General features: G+C 43.1%; 1 protein-coding gene across 3 annotated transcripts in view; it reads right to left on the reverse strand.

Annotated features, from left to right (window-relative positions):
- Window positions 1-2,349: 2,349 nt before the first annotated feature.
- Window positions 2,350-16,615, reverse strand: part of kcnip3a (potassium voltage-gated channel interacting protein 3a) — a 46,820-nt gene continuing 32,554 nt past the window's right edge. For 2 of the 3 annotated variants that reach the window (XM_090237732.1, XM_021606274.3), the window contains exons 3-8: window positions 7,724-7,848; window positions 7,389-7,458; window positions 6,920-7,098; window positions 6,400-6,504; window positions 6,160-6,222; window positions 2,350-3,222 (exon numbers count right to left, since the gene is read on the reverse strand). In XM_090237732.1, coding sequence (XP_090093858.1) covers window positions 3,175-3,222; window positions 6,160-6,222; window positions 6,400-6,504; window positions 6,920-7,098; window positions 7,389-7,458; window positions 7,724-7,848 — 590 coding nt within the window. In that variant the 3' untranslated portion in view covers window positions 2,350-3,174. Of the gene's footprint in view, window positions 3,223-6,159; window positions 6,223-6,399; window positions 6,505-6,919; window positions 7,099-7,388; window positions 7,459-7,723; window positions 7,849-8,687; window positions 8,701-15,912; window positions 16,011-16,615 lie in introns of those variants that run through there. The other variant, XM_036979968.2, reaches the window with a different exon arrangement.

Raw genomic sequence — 16,615 nt, forward strand, 5'->3', positions numbered from 1 at the left:
CATGTTATTTTATCACCGCCATTTTCCAACACAGATAAATAACAACAATAAAACTCACAGCAACTAAATCAATGATCAAAGCAGGTACCTAACAGATCAGGCAGTCAACTCAAAGACCAACAGAGGAATTTATACAGCAGTCTGGCAAATCAGTCTCCATCCAGAAACAAAGTCATATTTGGGCATGTATTTATCAACAAGCATCTCAGATTAGAAGTGCTGATCTAGGATCAGTTTTGCCTTTTAGACAATAATGAATACGATTTGATGTACAGCAGGCACCTGCTCTTAGATCTACTCTTTATGTTGTTTATTATTGGCTCTGTAGTGTAAGATCTGCTACAGTATATTATCCACTCAATGAACTAACTAAAGTGCTTCATTTTTCATTGGCCAAAGTGGCCGTGTCCTCCTGACCTGCTATGGCCTGGCACTTGACTAATCCCCAATCAGCCTTTACCCTACCAGCACCTGCCACTGACGCATACACCAGGGAGTGAGAACAGACATACACAAACTCTCTCTCACTGCTCGCTCTGGTGGTTATTTATGCATGTGAGATAAAGTACCCCACATGACAATGACTACAGGTATGTGAGGTAAAGGCTTATGTAGGCATGTAGTATTCCAGAACTTGAACCTTAATGTGTGTGTGTGTGTGTGTGCGCATGTGTGGTGTAAGGGAGCTGAGACCTGAGGATTTGGGACAGTAGAATCAGGAGTCACATGTTTGTGAAGGTGTTTGGCAGGAGGAGTAGCACTAGAGATGCTAAAGCCTGGATTTACATCATGCTCCACTTGGTAACACACACACACGTTCTAGCGCTCATGCACACACGTACACTTTGTAATGCTCACATACACACCCACCCACCCACTCATGATGACATCCCACAGATAGTGAAGTGATCAACACATACAGCCTAGGAATCCTGGGAATTCTCAATCAGGCCATTTAGAATTCAAATTAATTATGAGTTAAGAATTCCCTCATGTTTGCACTGGTCATTCTAGTCTTTCTGCTTCAAAACAGGCCCTCCTTCAAACAGTAAATAACACAACATTGTTTTCTCATGGAGAGAGTGGCTCACATGGAGTGTGTGTGTGAGTATATATATGTCTATGTGTGTGTGTGTGTGTGTGTGTGTGTGTGTGTGTGTGTGTATGACATTTAGGCCAGGCACCAGTGCTTGGCCATGCTATCTGTGCATGCTTTAGTTCTATGGTTTGGTCTCTAGTCTGTTTCATTCATTCATGCCACACCGCACAAACAAACACACACACGCACACGTGTGAACATAACTAATCGGCTCCAGGCCAGGTCACATGAGCTATGTTGTTATGGCAAAGACAGAGAAAACCTCTGTTACGACACTCTACCTTTGAGACAATGTGATTTCCTAGAACAGGGCCACAGGGTACAATATATAGGGCCTGGTGCCTAGGGGCTTTGGTGGTTAGGGCTTAGGTGTAGGGGTATGAAAGTATGGGGTGGGGCGGGGTGTGGGTATGGGGTTTGTCTGCAGTCTGAGCAGTCAACGTGTTACAGGTATAAAGGATTATAGTATTACCATTATTTACCATGGTATTACCGCATCAGGATTATGGCATATTTTTGCCGTCCCAGAAATGCTTTTGGTTTCAATGAGAAGAACAGGCATGTAATAATACTTTCTGCCACAGGAACACTGTTCCTTCATTCACTACTGCATATATCTGTACAACAACAACACCACATACCTTATCAGGGCTTAGGATAGGAAATTACAGTGATGTCATCACTAGCGGTCAGTGCTCAGACCTCGGATGATCACATCACAATGGACCCTATTCCTGAAAGGAAATAAGGGGGCCATTTTGGGACATTAACAAAACAAAACCTCTGATGAACGATTGAGAAGAGGGATCAGGCCATAGCTGTATACTCTGTATTCATCTGAGGATGGCTTTAGTTTATAACACATATACATCTTAGTATATCTGTCTTGTTGTTACACACATTATAAGGAGGCACTGACATACTGTACATCTCATGCTTATCCGTTGGTGACTCGCTGGTCCGTTGGTGACAGAACAGAGTGACCCTCACTGTGTCACCTAGAACTATGGCCAGACGCAACCAGTAGAGTTAGAGCCCACCGCACGTAGGGGTAACTCAAAACTCCAGAACTGACTTGAAATGAAACAAAATACCTGTACGATCAAATGATCCAAAAAGACATACTAAAGATGTAAGGCTACAATTCCATCAATTAGTATTCTGTAACTGTTAAGAAAACCTGCCCACAGATTTGGTTTGGCCTTAACCTTAACCCCACCTACTACTTACTACCAATAGAGCAGTACAGATGAGAGCACAACGTCTTAACTTTATTTATGTTATTATTATATATTACTGTCTATACATATCTACATACACACTGAGTTTTATTTTAGTGGTCTACTGTGACTATCTACATTTACAATGCATTCTCTTCTGGTGCATATTGTAGAATATGAATGATTCTTAGTGCAAGCGCATGCTTCAGTACTTTTCTTTTTAGTGTCTCTGTGGTGTTTGGTGCTGGCGTCCTTGCCCAGGATCAATCCAACTTGCTGTACGCTACATCAACTCACTTAAACACTCTTCAAAGAAGTGTGTCAGTGCATCCCCATATAGTATGTGTAAGTGCTGTGTAAGTGTACTTATGTGTTATAGCTGCAGGATCCTGGTCTGGAGGTCAGCAACATCATGATGAGTTTCCACAATTGCCACTCTCATATTCTCTCTCCATCTTTTGATTGGTCATTTGTCTTTTTGGTCCAATGAGAAGGCAGAGTTCTAGAAGCTCCTCGGATCATCAGTGTTGAGCAGTTTGGTCCTTCTTTCTTCTTTCTTTGGGAAGTTGACAAGCTGTAAAGTAGAAGAAGTCCCAGTAGCTCTCTTCTCTCCTCTTTTCTTTCTCTAGTGCGCTCTTTAGTCCACAAGCAGTGGCAGGTTGAAGCTAGCGCCGCAGTAAATGAACTCTGCTAGTACATATCTGTGGATTAGCCATCCTAGATTAGGATGCACTTAATTGAGTGTGCGTGTGTGTGTGTGTGTGTGTGTGTATTGTGGGATTGGACAGGGGTTGTGTATAGACAGGAGGACGGGATCGGACGATGGGAGAATGACGTAGAATGTTCTGCTGGGCTCTAGAGCACGTTCTCAAAGAGCTGCATGGAGTTCATGATGTTCTCGTCCTGGAAGACAAACAAACAAGACAGACTGTTGAACGAATGTTATGAGTCTGGTTCTTGTTCCCACAATGAAATCTCTGTCCGTCTGTCTGTCTGTCCGTTCGCATGTTAGTCACACGTGATATCTCAGACAGCACTGGCCCGATTTTGACAAAACTTGGGTGAATGATGCATCTTGCCATGAAGATCTGACATTTACAAAGTTATACTGATTGCCCAAGGCGGGAGCTACACTAATTAACTGACATTTGCAAGTCACACCAGAGAGGAAGATGCGAAGTGAGAGGGATAACTGGATCCAAAAAATGCAGGTGGCGTTTTTTTATTTATTTAGTTTTGGCTCACCAAGTGAGTAGTTTTTGTATGGAGGTCAATGAGAGAGTGTCGAATTTGGTTAACAAACAATGTAATGGCTTATTTGCTACATGTGGCTTATTTGATCAAAAATAAGTTTAGTAGTGCTTAGCTTGTTATGAGTGAACTGATATAGGGGCGGCAGGTAGCCTAGCGGTTAGAGCGTTGAGCCTGTAACCGAAAGGTTGCTGGATCGATTCCCTGAGCTGACAAGGTAAAAATCTGTTGTTCTGCAGCTGAACAAGGCAGTTAACCCACTGTTCCCAGGTAGGCCGTCATTGTAAATAGGAATTTGTTCTTAACTAACTTGCCTAGTTAAATAAAGGTTAAATATAAGTAGCACACCTGACATCCTGGCAACTTTGAAAACCCCCCAATTTATATTGGAGTGGTGCCTGTTGTTCACACATGTATTGGCTAGAATGTCCCCACCTGATCTTGCTGCCTTCCATTTTTTTTAAAGACATTTATTGTTTAACACATTGTTAAAGAGGAAACTTGAGTATCTGGCCCATATAATGGATAATCTGTGGTCACACACAATAACTGAAATGTATTACTCACACATGATATCTCAATTGGCCCAATGGGGGGAGCTGCATCATTTGCGGGGGACATGTTTACTGTTGCCTTGTTAATCCATAGTACAACAGAAATATGTATGTTCACAGCCACAGTAGCCAACCCCCTAAGTATTATCCTAAGAGCAGGATTGGTGCTCCAGCCCAAGAGTATCTGGCCTGTTTACTTCAAATCCACCATTCAATACAATACAACTTCATTTGTCCATGTTACAGCGAACAACAGAAATGTGTCTTCTGCACTCATTACTCATAACTCCCCAGATAGCACACATCTCTCACACACAGTTGAGAGGAGCTCAGGTCATGGCAGTTGCTTCTTCCAGGATGCTTATGGGTGGCTGCTTGTCCCTTGATTGTTCAAATATATACACTACCGTTCAAAAGTTTGGAGTCACTTAGAAATGTCCTTGTTTTTGAAAGAAAATCAAGTTTTTTTGTCCATTAAAATAAATTCAAAGTGATCAGAAATACCTTGTAGATATTGTTAATGTTGTAAATGACTATTGTACCTGGAAACGGCAGATTTTTTATGGAATATCTACATAGGCGCACAGAGGCCCATTATCAGCAACCATCACTCCTGTGTTCCAATGGCACGTTGTGTTAGCTAATCCAAGTTTATCATTTTAAAAGGTTAATTGATCATTAGAAAACCCTTTTTCAATTATGTTAGCACAGCTGAAAACTGTTGTTCTGATTAAAGAAGCAATAAAACTGGCCTTCTTTAGACTAGTTGAGTATCTGCAGCATCTGGATTTGTCGGTTCGATTACAGGCTCAAAATGGCCAGAAACAAATTACTTTCTTCTGAAACTCGTCAGTCTATTCTTGTTCTGAGAAATGAAGGCTATTCCATGCGAGAAATTGCCAAGAAACTGAAGATCTCATATAACGCTGTGTGCTACTCCCTTCACAGAACAGCGCAAACTGGCCCTAACCAGAATAGAAAGAGGAATGGGAGGCCCCGGTGCACAACTGAGCAAGAGGACAAGTACATTAGAGTGTCTAGTTTGAGAAACAGACGCCTCACAAGTCCTCAAATGGCAGCTTCATTAAATAGTACCCGCAAAACACCAGTCTCAACGTCAACAGGGAAGAGGCAACTCTGTGATGCTGGCCTTCTAGGCAGAGTTCCTCTGTCCAGTGTTCTTTTGCCCATCTTAATCTTTTATTTTTATTGGACAGTCTGAGATATGGCTTTTTTCTTTGCACCTCTGCCTATAATACCAGCATCCTGGAGTCACCTCTTCCCTGTTGACGTTGAGACTGGTGTTTTGCCACCTGTTACTGCATTGACAGCCAACGGCCACCTATTTCTTTATCACTACATCACTGGTTCTGATGGTATTTGATGAAGACATTGACACTGTACTAGCTAAAACATGTCAGCTAGATAACAACATAGATGCAGTTCCCTTAGCACATGCTGCAAATATTGTGCATCACCAAATGTTCCTCTCTGGGTTCCCAGAAGCATTTCATTGTACTATGTGCATGTGACCATTAAACGTTGACTATATGTTTTGGTGCTTTCATCACAAACTAAACAATTATTATTCTTAACCACCCCACTACCAGAAAAGCTCATAATTCAGTAAGCTAATAATGATAATTCCAAGGGGGCATCCTGCTATGTTGAAAGATCATGAGAGAGGACACATAACACTCAATGCACAAAGACACTAACCACTTGCCCTGTGCTGGTCCCAGCCTGTTATGTGAATAGTGTATCAGAGGATTGGGTACTGCGGCAGTATAAATACACATTTCCACTGTACGTCTTATGGCTAATGTTGAAAAAATCTGTTAACGGTTTGTAATGAATGATACTGCAACACTCAACGGTGTTATGATTGGTTTCATAAAGGTGTTACGAATGCCTTATGCATACCCCCTTCAAGTGATTCTGTTAACGTTGTCTATGTCTTTTATTAATAATGTCAAAGTGTGAGGTAGCGCACAGGTCTGCTGTTGTGTTGATGCATGCTTTGTAACTGTGGTACCTTCTGACAGGTCTCAATGAACTCCTCAATGGTCACCACTCCATCTCTGTTTCTGTCCATTTTCTGAAGAAAGAAGAAAGGAATGGAGGGAGGAATGGAGAGAGGGAGGAGCAGAATGAATGAAGTAAGGAGAGAGGACGAGAGCATGTTCAGTAAGTAAGAAGCATTTTGTTGAGGCGTGTGTGCATGTTGTGTGTGCATGTTGAGCGAGTGTGTTTGTGAGCACAGCGCTGTGTGCACCTGGAAGAACTTATCCACATGTTCAGAGGGTGCCTCATCCCGTACACTTGGGTATGTGTACCTGCCCATCATATCATAGATGGACTTCATAATAGCCAGCATCTCCTGAGAGAGAGGGAGAGAGAGGGAGACAGAGAAAGAAAGAGCAAAGAGAGAGAGAGGTCATAGTTTACCGTGATGTATCTAAAGCTACAGATGTAGGATCTTAATTTGAGCCACTTTGCTACAGCAGGTAAATAATCCTGCAGCAACAGGAAATGTGAATGATTATGTGGATAATAATGAATGGACATTTTTTTAGGGGTTGATACACTTTTCATGAGGGCAAATCAAGTCTGAAATTTTAAGTGGAAATTACAGACTTTAGAAGCCTTTTTAAAATCTTGAATACACTACACGTTTGCATTTCCTGCCGTGCAGAAAAAATCTCAGTAACTAAATAGTACTCAAATTAAGATCCTACATCTGTAGCCAATCATTTAGATATGTGGTGTTTCTATGGTGGCCAATCACAGTGTACCTCTTTAGTGATGTATCCGTCCTTGTTGATGTCATACAGGTTGAAGGCCCAGTTGAGTTTCTCTGTGACTGACCCTCTCAGAAGAACAGACAGGCCGATCACAAAGTCCTCAAAACGAATGGAGCCATTTCTGTCCATATCAAACGCATTGAACAGGAAATGTGCATAGGTGGTGGCGTCTGTAGGAGAGTGGGGCGGGGGGAGAAGAGAAGAACATAAGAAAGGAAAGATAGGGGAGGTAGTGTACAGGAAAAGGGTTGAAGAAGGGAGAGAGAGGTTAGGGGAAAAGGGATGAGGAGAGGAGAGAGATGGAGGGGATAAAAGAATGTTGGGGGTAGGCAGACATTCAAATAATCAGTAACCATAAGCTTTTCCTGTTATTCTCCCTGTAGTTCAGGTGTGCTTTTGTCATATTCCAGGCACAAAGAGACAGAGAGTAGCTTCAATGGAGATAGTTATATCCGCTCACCTCCTTGGGGAAAGAACTGAGAATAGATGGTCTTGAACGTCTCTTCGTCAACCAAACCACTCGGACACTCCTACGAGAAAGACAGAGAGAGAGAAAGACAGAGAGAGAGAGAGAAAGATAAAGAGAGTTACAGGGAAATTAGCCATATGCCTATTAATGGTGAAGTAATTTCAGTACATCAATAAGCTCAAATCTACTCTACATTCTTATGTAGAACTCCAAACTGCCCACAAATAAAGATCCAAGCTCAACCTGCTAAAATAAAGGCAAAAAAAAAAACTCCCAAATACAGTCCTAAAGCCTCCCTACCCCATCCTCTCTGCTCCCCTACGTACATTCTTGAAGCCCCTGTATAGTGACTGGAGCTCCTTCTTGGTGAACTTGGTCTGAACCTGCAGCTGGTCCAAGCCTTCTGGCTGGTGACGAACTATAGACAGCTCCAAATCACTGTCACTACTGTCTGTAAGAGGAAAGAGCGGGTAAGAGGGAGAGAGAGAGGGAGAGAGAGAGAGAAAAGAGAAGGGGATAGAGAGAAGGAGAGGGGAAAGAGAGGGAGAGAGGAAGGACAGTGGGAGAGAGGGATGGGGAGACCATGGCAGGCAGGGAAAGAGAGGAAGAGGGAAAACAAATGTAAGGGGTGGAAAGAGCGGACAGATTAAGAGTTAGAAAGAAATTGAAGAATAGTGAGATAAAAAAAAGGAGGACTCAAAAAGAGAGGGAGGTACTTTCTTTTAAAGTGTGATCTTTGCAGAGAAACTACGTTTTCTGTTAGTTTTCACTTATTACATTTGAGTGAACAGGTGCCAAATTAGTAATATTCAATAACAAGGCATTGAAAGAAATTAATTCTGAAATATCCAATGATTTAAAAAAAATTTGTATTAGTCCTACTCGTTCTAACAAAGTAAGAGAAAGCACTAACACTGTGAGAAAGAAAAGCAAGATAGCTCAAAAAAATGGGGAGTTTCTAGAAACCAAGAGATTTCTATTGCTTCCATACTCACCATCTTTAAACACACACGAGAGAGAGAGAGAGAGAGAGAGAGAGAGAGAGAGAGAGAGAGAGAGAGAGAGAGAGAGAGAGAGACAGAGAAATGTAAAGACAGTTAACGGAGTAAAGAGAGGTATAGAGAGACAGTGAGAAAAGAGAAGAAAAAAAACAGAGAAAATGGTCAAGTCAATAATTGTGGAACGCAGATACTGACTAGGGAGAACAGGAGAGGAACAGACAATCTTTATAAATGCAGTTAGTCCCACTCTCTCCCTCCATACTCCCACCATACTACCTCTCTCTCTGACACTTTCTCTCTGTCTCCATCTCCCTCCATCCAACCTCTCTCTCCCCCTCTCTTTCTCCCTCCATCCCCATCTCTCTTACCAGTCTCTGTGATGTCGATGAGTCCCAGTAAGTGCATCAATTTGAGGAACATTAGTACAAGGCTGACTCCCACCTGACACTCAACTCCCCTTCTTCCTCAGTCTTTCCGTCTTTTTGTTTCCCCAAGAGTGAAAATTCTGTCTCTCTGTCCTCTCTCCCTCAGTTATCTCTCCCTCCGTACCCACTTTCCCTCTGCCAGTCTCTCAATAAAATACCATCTGTCTCTCAAACTAAAGACAGATATTGCTTTGGATCCTTGGGATGCTTTAACGTTCCAGAGAGTTCTACGGTTCTAGAGAGAACAGTTCCAACTGTGATTCAGAGAGATTTAAGTAGAAGCCATGAAAAGCGATTGGACCAGATTCAACCTCAATGATATCCAAAAGGACCTAAAACAGCCTTTCAAATAAAACTGAAACTACAAGGAACAAATACAATCCTTCTTTCCATGTGAATTCTTAAGCTGTTTTCCCAAAAGATTATTCCGATTGTTTACTAATTGTCCCGTCATTATACTCCCAAGTCCTGGGACATCCAGGTGAGAGGTTACACATTTCATCCCGCTGAATCAAACTCTGATGAGCCAACAGACATGCGTCACTTAATTAACAGTGTAAATTTACTCTCTTCCATCCCTACTTATTTCCTTGGCTTCCCCTCCTCCTCTCATTCTCTTCATCCCATTAACCCGTGGAGTCCTGTAAAAACTACCCACAGATAGAGACAGAACCTACCACATTTATTTTTTTAATAATTGTGAGAAAAAAAAACACATTTAGGGACAGTTCCATCGACAAAGGAAATCCCACGCACTCTCTGCGTACAAGACAAATCTGTAACAAGAAGTCTGCATCCATTATGAAGATGTTTAACAAGATGTTTCCACAACATTAACACAGCACTTGTTAGTGAACCCATTTGCCATTGAGGAGTCAGTGTAGATGGCTGCATCTCAATAGTCTAAAGTGGCTTTCTCTCCTCGTCTTCTTTCCTTCATCTGCTCTGATCTGACAGAATAAGACAGATGGAAGCTGACACCCAATAGACATGCGCCATATTGTTATCACCATCTGTTTCAGATAGGTGCAAATGAAGGAGAGGAGGCAAGGAAAGGAAGACTCTTTAGTTTAGAGTAATGAGACCCAGCCATCTGTCCTAAATCCCATGTCCCCAGCAGGCTCTGTGATCCAGTTCAAGTCTAATTGTTCTCATCTCTCCAGAGTTCATAAACACAGCTCTCAGCAGGATGACACTTCACACAGGATGCATCCAAAATGGCTCTGTGGGCCCTGGTCAAAAGTAGTGCACTATATAAGGAATAGGGTGCCATTTGGGACAAATCCACAGTCAGACACAGTCAGAACATATACAGCTTTGCTGTAATTCACTGGACGCTGGTTCACTCAAGGCCTGTGACACTTGCCAAAAACTCCTGTTATTTAAACGTTGTCATACCAATGATTTTCAACTCACACTCACACACACACACACACACACACACACACAAAGACCCCATTGCGATAAAAACAGGGGGTGATCAATACTGTCCTCTGGTGGCAGTAGAAATGAAGTAGTAGGCAGGAGTCCAAGCAGTATTGATCAGTCGACGGCCATTATTACATTAATGGCCAGACTCTCTCATCTAACTGACGCCACATACAATCCAGAATACACAGCACCACCACACATGCCAGAAATAAATCAAACAGATCCAAAATACAACACACATTAGGACTGGTAAAAAGTCTCATTTCAAAAGCAACAACTAGGGATTTGTGTGTTACACACACACACACACACACACACACACACACACACACACACACACACACACACACAAACAGACACCAATACCCATTATTGGATGGTGGTTAATGGTGCTAGGTGGATATACATCATGTAGCTAGTAAAACCGATGCCCTTATTTGACTGCTGATCGATTTGGCTATGTAACTATTATTATTATTATGGCTATGTGACTTTGTATTTCTCTATTTCCATTTCTGCTGGGACTGAGTGTATATCAGAGGGGCACTTAAGAAAGAAAGTGAGAGAGATTGAGAGAGAGAAAAATGAGGAAAAACTATTGCCGGGACACTTTTGAACAGTGGGAGAGGATTCTGGGGACCATTGCGGGATGGCCAGTGTCCTTCATGGTCCTGGCAAAGTACTGCAGGCTCCACATTTAGGCGGTCTCAAAGAAAGCCTGTTCGATACTGCATGTATAATTAATGCTAGGTAATGCTAGACCTGGGTGTCGGCCATGCCTCTCTGAAGATGAGAGAGATGGAGAGAGAGGGAGGGAGGAGGAGAGAGAATGGTGCACTGTGGAAGGACTGAGAGGGAGAAGGGAGAAAGAGAGAGAGAGAGAGAGTGACCCTCAGATTAAACAGACACACGACAAATTTTAAAACAAATCCAATTTTGATAAACTCCCATATCTATTGCGTGAAATACCTTGGTGTGCCATCACAGCAGCAATACTTGTGACCTGTTGCCACAAGAAAAGGGGCAACCAGTGAAGAACAAACACCATTGTAAATACAACCCATATTTATGTTTATTTATTTTGTTTCCCGTGCCAATAAAGCCATTTGAATTGAATTGAATTGAATTGAGAGAGAGAGAGAGAGAGAGAACATATCTCACCAGGGTGGCCAGGCAGGATGTTAAGAAGAAGAAGAGAGATGCATTGTAGAGGAATTGAGAGCGAGAAGAGAGGACAGAAGTTTGGGTTCAGAAAAATAGAACAAAAGAATACTATGAATAATGGGTGAACCACTCCTTCACAAAAAACTGCATGATCAACATGATTCACCATCGCCACCTTCGCTTGAGTCTATCCACAGGAGCAATGAATGTGTCAAATACTACATTTACCTGATCCATAGATAATAAGATAAAAGGCACATATGGAATTATACTACTCTCTAATGCTTATGATGTCTGTGATAAGTCTGAACCGAAGCACTTTAATGTGGGGTTGAAGGCTTTCTATTGTAATTGATTTGGCACAGTGGCTACAGAACACTTTGTCTGGCCTTTGGCCTACAACTATATATTATTCAGGGAACTTTATAGAATCTGAATGATGTTATTCTCTACAGTAAACTTGACTTTAATGCCCACTAAAACATTTTTTCTCTTGAGAGATATTTCCTAATCGATACCACAATCGCCTGTCTCAGAATGCCCAACTGCCCTACCCCAGCCTTAGAAGATGGCAGCTTTATGTTTGGTTAAGTTGACTAATTCAATTGTTGGGAACATATATAGAGTGTGCAACTTTCTTTCTATACTATCTTAGAATCTATCAAATGCCAAAATAGCAAACACCAAATGCCCTATCCCAGATACTAGTTACCCAGATACCACATAGGGGCGGCAGGGTAGCCTAGTGGTTAGAGCGTTGGACTAGTAACCGGAAGGTTACAAGTTCAAACCCCCAAGCTGACAAGTTGTTGTTCTGCCCCTGAACAGGCAGTTAACCCACTGTTCCTAGGCCGTCATTGAAAATAAGAATTTGTTCTTAACTGAATAAAGGTAAAATAAAAAATAGAAAAATCCACTTTGCCTCCCAAATACAAGATGCAGTTTGAACACCCAACCTCAGATAGCAGATAGTTAATGCCCTGCCTTAGCTGAAACATTGAGCTAAATGCCATGTGCCCATTTGTGAACATGGAATAAAAAGATACAGACCCCCAGCATTTTTGCTTCCCTGCCATTTCATTGGATTTCTAGCCTACTGGAGCCTCATCAGGGCCCTTACCTTCAAAGGAGGACATGGGCTCCAGGATGCCAAAGCCCTTGAGCACGGCCACAAACATGATCATGACCACACCAATGGCAAACAGCTCCATGCCCTGGATCTGAAACCCCATGGCTGGGAGAGGAGCCCGCTGAGGGAAAGCCCACACACAGAGGCCTGGTGCCCGGGGAAAGGAGGAGGGGGGAGGGGGGAAGACTCCAGCAGGTGCAAGGTTAATGATAGTGATAGTCGCTGTCTTTGAACAACAGATGCTAGGCTATCCACCAGTCAGTCAGGTAGGCTAGGTACTTGGAGGCTTGGCTAAGCTTATCAGCTGGTGCTAACATAACGAGCAGGGCAGCATGAAAGAATGGACAAGAAAATGGATGTAAAATGTCAAAGATTATGGAATGGAAAATATTAAAAAGTGGGTAGACATGGGGAAAAAACGCTCTCTTTAGATCTGACCTTGTGGGAAAATAGAGGTTGAGTCCAAGGCCACTTATTTTGGTGGTGAGGAGCGGTCTAAAGTAAACTTTGTTGTCATTCCTACACAGTTGTTCTCAAAAATCCAGACAGATAGCCATTGATAGAGCATCGCTGTACACCTTTACAGTCCAAATAGTAAACGTCAATCATCTTAGAGCCGTCATTTTGGGGGACTGAATGACTGAATCATCTCTGGATAAAATCACCTTCAGGAACTACAGAGAATTCCAATCGATGTTCTGTGATATCCGGTTCATGATCTGTTTTAAAACTGTGAATCGTTGAAGTGAATCAGATGACTAACTTGCTGAGTCAGGAAGGTGTGTAGAAGTGATGAGAGTGAAATCCTACACCTCACTGTGATCATCTCATCTTTCCCACGATATAAACAGAAATATAAGAACATCCACAACATAAAGAAACAGAATCTATGAACTTAAAACAGTCCCTCTCTGTGAATGAAACACAATACCGGGTGCCTTTCCTTCCTTCCTTCCTTCCTTATTTTAGATCTTGTCATAGTATACAATATGTGTAAATCAATCAGTTATTCAATCAATCCACAATATAATCAATACTATAATTGACAGATCAATAGACTAGTTAAATATCAGTACTCTAGTCTCTGATAATTCACCAAACACCACTTTCTAAGACGTTACGAACAATCTTTGCACTTATTTCTCTTTGTTTCCCGACCATTCCTTCCTCTTTCTCTCAGTAACACTTGGTCCAGTCCAGTCCAATCGAATCTGGTCCAGATCTGGTTGGGTTCACGCCAGGTTCGATGTGATTCAAGCTAATGCGGTTCACACGGCCAGTATTTTCAGTCCAGTTTATTCCAGGTAGTGACTACATAGGGTTCCGGAGGATTGGGTCTGTGTAGAGCTGAGAGGTGTCCGATGGACTGAAGAGCTACCAGCAAGCACCGCCCATCCCTTACCGCCAGTAGCCTTCCCTTCTCTCCTCTTCTGCGCTCTCTCTCTCTCTCCCCCCCACCCTCCTTTCATCTCTCTCTTTCCCCTCTGTCCCATAAGAAACCACAGATGATGAAGCTACAGTGGGCAGTCCAGTGACTCTCTTCATCCACTCCAAACCTCCTCTCTTTCTGTCCATATCGCCCCTCCTCTCCTCCCTCTGTTCATCTCATCCGTCTCACCTCTCTTTCCAGCCGACCTCCATCCCCCACATTTATTCCTTCACACTTTCTAACCACAGGCTCAGTATCTCATTTGGTTCCCTATTTTATTCTCTTCATCTATCTCCCATTCGATCTCTCTCTCTCTCTCCCTCTCTTCTCTTTCTGACCACCTTCCCCCTCTCATCTTCTCTTTTCAGACGTAGTGCTTGGGGACCAGGGGTGAAGTCACATTTCCAGACTGAGACAGAAGGCCCGATAGGAGGATCAAGCACACACACACACACACACACACACACACACACACACACACACACACACACACACACACACACACACACACACACACACACACACACACACACACACACACACACACACACACACACACACACACACACAGCAAGTGCTAGACAAGGGCTGTGTTCAGAAGACAATAAAAGGAGATGTTTCTGTATGTGTGTATGTGCCCACTTGTGTGAGACATATCTGTGGATAAGTGGTGGAACACTGAGGATAAGATACAGTAGTTGATGAGTGTGGACTTGCTAATGCTTTGAGTAAGATGGCGATGGAGACGTGTGTGTGTGTGTAAGCGCTCGCTAATGCATTGATGCAGATGGCTGGGAGACAGCGAGAGGCCAGAGTGAGAGAGATCAATGAACCTGTGCTGAGCCTCTCCCCTGTCATCTGCTCTTAACTCCACAGCACTAACTATACCACTCCATATCCTTATATCTATACACTACAAGCATCAATACTCTGACATGTTAGGGAAGCCTTCTTGGCAATTAGATAGACATATAACCTGTGATCCTAAATGTGTGCATGTATGTCTGTATGTCTGTCTGTCTGTCTGTCTGTGAATACCAGTTGGAAACTTTACCCTCACGAAAACACTTAGCTACTGTAAATCTCACCCTACAGTATGTCGCTCCAGTCACTCAATACCCACAGTGATTTGGTTCCACAGAGTGGTGTGGTGTGTGTGTGTGTGTGTGTGTGTGTGTGTGTGTGTGTGTGTGTGTGTGTGTGTGTGTGTGTGTGTGTGTGTGTGTGTGTGTGTGTGTGTTTGTGTGTGTGTGTGCGTGTGTGCGTGTGTGCGTGTGTACGTGTGCGTGTGCGCGTGTGTGCTGCTGCGGCTGCGAGGGGAGAGACAGACGGCTGATCAATGGAGGCATTTTAGCCAGCATCACTGCAAATATCAGCTCATTATCTAATTTGTTCAACACAAAAAACATAGTTTGCTTCAGAGCAGACAGACAGGAAAGAGCTGAATGTCTGGTATCTGGTCAGTGAGTGGATCATCATTAGCTCCAGACCCAGCCTCTGGACAGCTGAGCCATAGATCGCCTGAGGATTGAGCCATGCTATTCGTATCTGGCTGGGGAAAACAGTCCTACTCTAACAGAGTCCAACACACAAACAGACAAGATACACACCAATATGGACATGTCTAAATACTGCTTTTAAACACCGTAGAGCCATATTCAGAACAGGACTTACTGAGGAAAGAGAGGGAGGGAGTGGAAAGAGAGAGATGGTACATGTGATGGTGTACAATGCCTGAGCAGTGGTATCTAGCAGCATTATGGTGACAGTCAGACAGAGAACATGAGTATAGAAATAAACAGCATAGAGAGAAAAAGCCACAGTAGAGAGGTCGAGAGTAAGGTGAAAGCCAGAGAGAAGAGTAGTAGAGAGTGGGGTGAGAGCCTACCTGAGCGGTGGTAGCGTGCAGCCCTATGGTGACAGTCAGACAGACAGCTGGGGCGAGACAGACGCCTCCTGGCCTCCAGGGAGAGAGCTGCCATCACAGCACCCATAGCAACCAGGCGAGACCAGACAGCACAAGGTGACAAGAGAATAAACTAGACTAGACAAGACGAGACTTCAGCTCTGAATAGAGATGCCACAAATGCCAAACTAAAGACTCCAATGAGATGACACTAGAAGAATCGATGCAAGATTCCAACGAGAAGAGACAGCTACGATTGGAGAAAAACTAGTCACAACTTAACACGTCAATGAGACACACGCAAAGTGATCCACTCAGTAAATAAAGTAACAAAAAACGCGAACTCTCAGATAATAACTATCCTACCCGTCATATCAAACTACAGACCGATAGATCAACTGATGCTGAAAACTGTGTGGAGAGGGCAGACAGTGTGTGTGTGTCACATTTCCCAGTCTGTTTGGAGTTTGTGACACTGGGCTTGAGTCAGAGATGAAGAGAGAGAGAGAGAGAGAGAGAGAGAGAGAGAGAGAGAGAGAGAGAGAGAGAGAGAGAGAGAGAGAGAGAGAGAGGGAGAGAGAGAGAGAGAGGGAGAGAGATCAAACAGGACATTCTAAAGAGCCTGACCTTTCACATGAAACATCACACACTTCCACCACTTTCTTCTCTTCTTCTCTCTGTCTGTTTCTCTCACTCTGTCCACATTCCTCACATTTAAGTACCCTTCAACTCC

The sequence above is a fragment of the Oncorhynchus mykiss genome, chromosome 6, assembly GCF_057628025.1.
Source record: "Oncorhynchus mykiss isolate SJ-2025 chromosome 6, ASM5762802v1, whole genome shotgun sequence".
Classification (NCBI taxonomy): Eukaryota; Metazoa; Chordata; class Actinopteri; order Salmoniformes; family Salmonidae; genus Oncorhynchus; species Oncorhynchus mykiss.